The sequence below is a fragment of the Myotis davidii genome, unplaced genomic scaffold, assembly GCF_000327345.1.
Source record: "Myotis davidii unplaced genomic scaffold, ASM32734v1 scaffold1277, whole genome shotgun sequence".
Lineage (NCBI taxonomy): Eukaryota > Metazoa > Chordata > Mammalia > Chiroptera > Vespertilionidae > Myotis > Myotis davidii.
Window position 1 is genome coordinate 1,023,420 of NW_006290682.1, and position 376 is coordinate 1,023,795.

The 376-nt window shown below is 53.2% G+C and overlaps 1 protein-coding gene across 2 annotated transcripts in view; it reads right to left on the reverse strand.

Annotated features, from left to right (window-relative positions):
• The window catches only part of FRMPD4 (FERM and PDZ domain containing 4), a 513,731-nt gene extending 513,388 nt beyond the window's left edge, over nt 1–343 (reverse strand). For both annotated transcript variants that reach the window (XM_006763797.2, XM_015563957.1), the window contains exon 1: nt 149–343. In XM_006763797.2, coding sequence (XP_006763860.1) covers nt 149–180 — 32 coding nt within the window. In that variant the 5' untranslated portion in view covers nt 181–343. The remainder of the gene's footprint in view (nt 1–148) is intronic.
• Between the last annotated feature and the right edge of the window lie 33 nt (nt 344–376).

The following is a 376-nucleotide window of genomic DNA, read 5'->3' on the forward strand; positions in this document are numbered from 1 at the left end:
ATTGGCACGGGGTTGGGGATGGGAAGGAGAAGGGATGACATGGGGAGCTGGCAGGCAGCGCCGGCGGCTTTCTCAAATCCATCAGCGGGTGAGGAAGGGGAAAAACAAACCCTTGCTCCAAAAACAAAACCAAACCAGAAATACTCACCTCAGGCAGAGTAAACTCCAAGTTGCAGCCATGGAGAACTCCTCGCCTCGTCCTTTACATAATTATCTCGGATAATCACCCCTCTTGGCGAACTCAATCTCTCTCCCCCCGGCGCAGGCTTCTCCGGCCCCTTTTTCTTGTTCTTTCTCTTGGAGTCTCAAGGCCTCCTGTCCAAAATCCTTTCAAACCTCTCCCCAGACTCCCTGAAGGTCAGATGGCAGCACACAG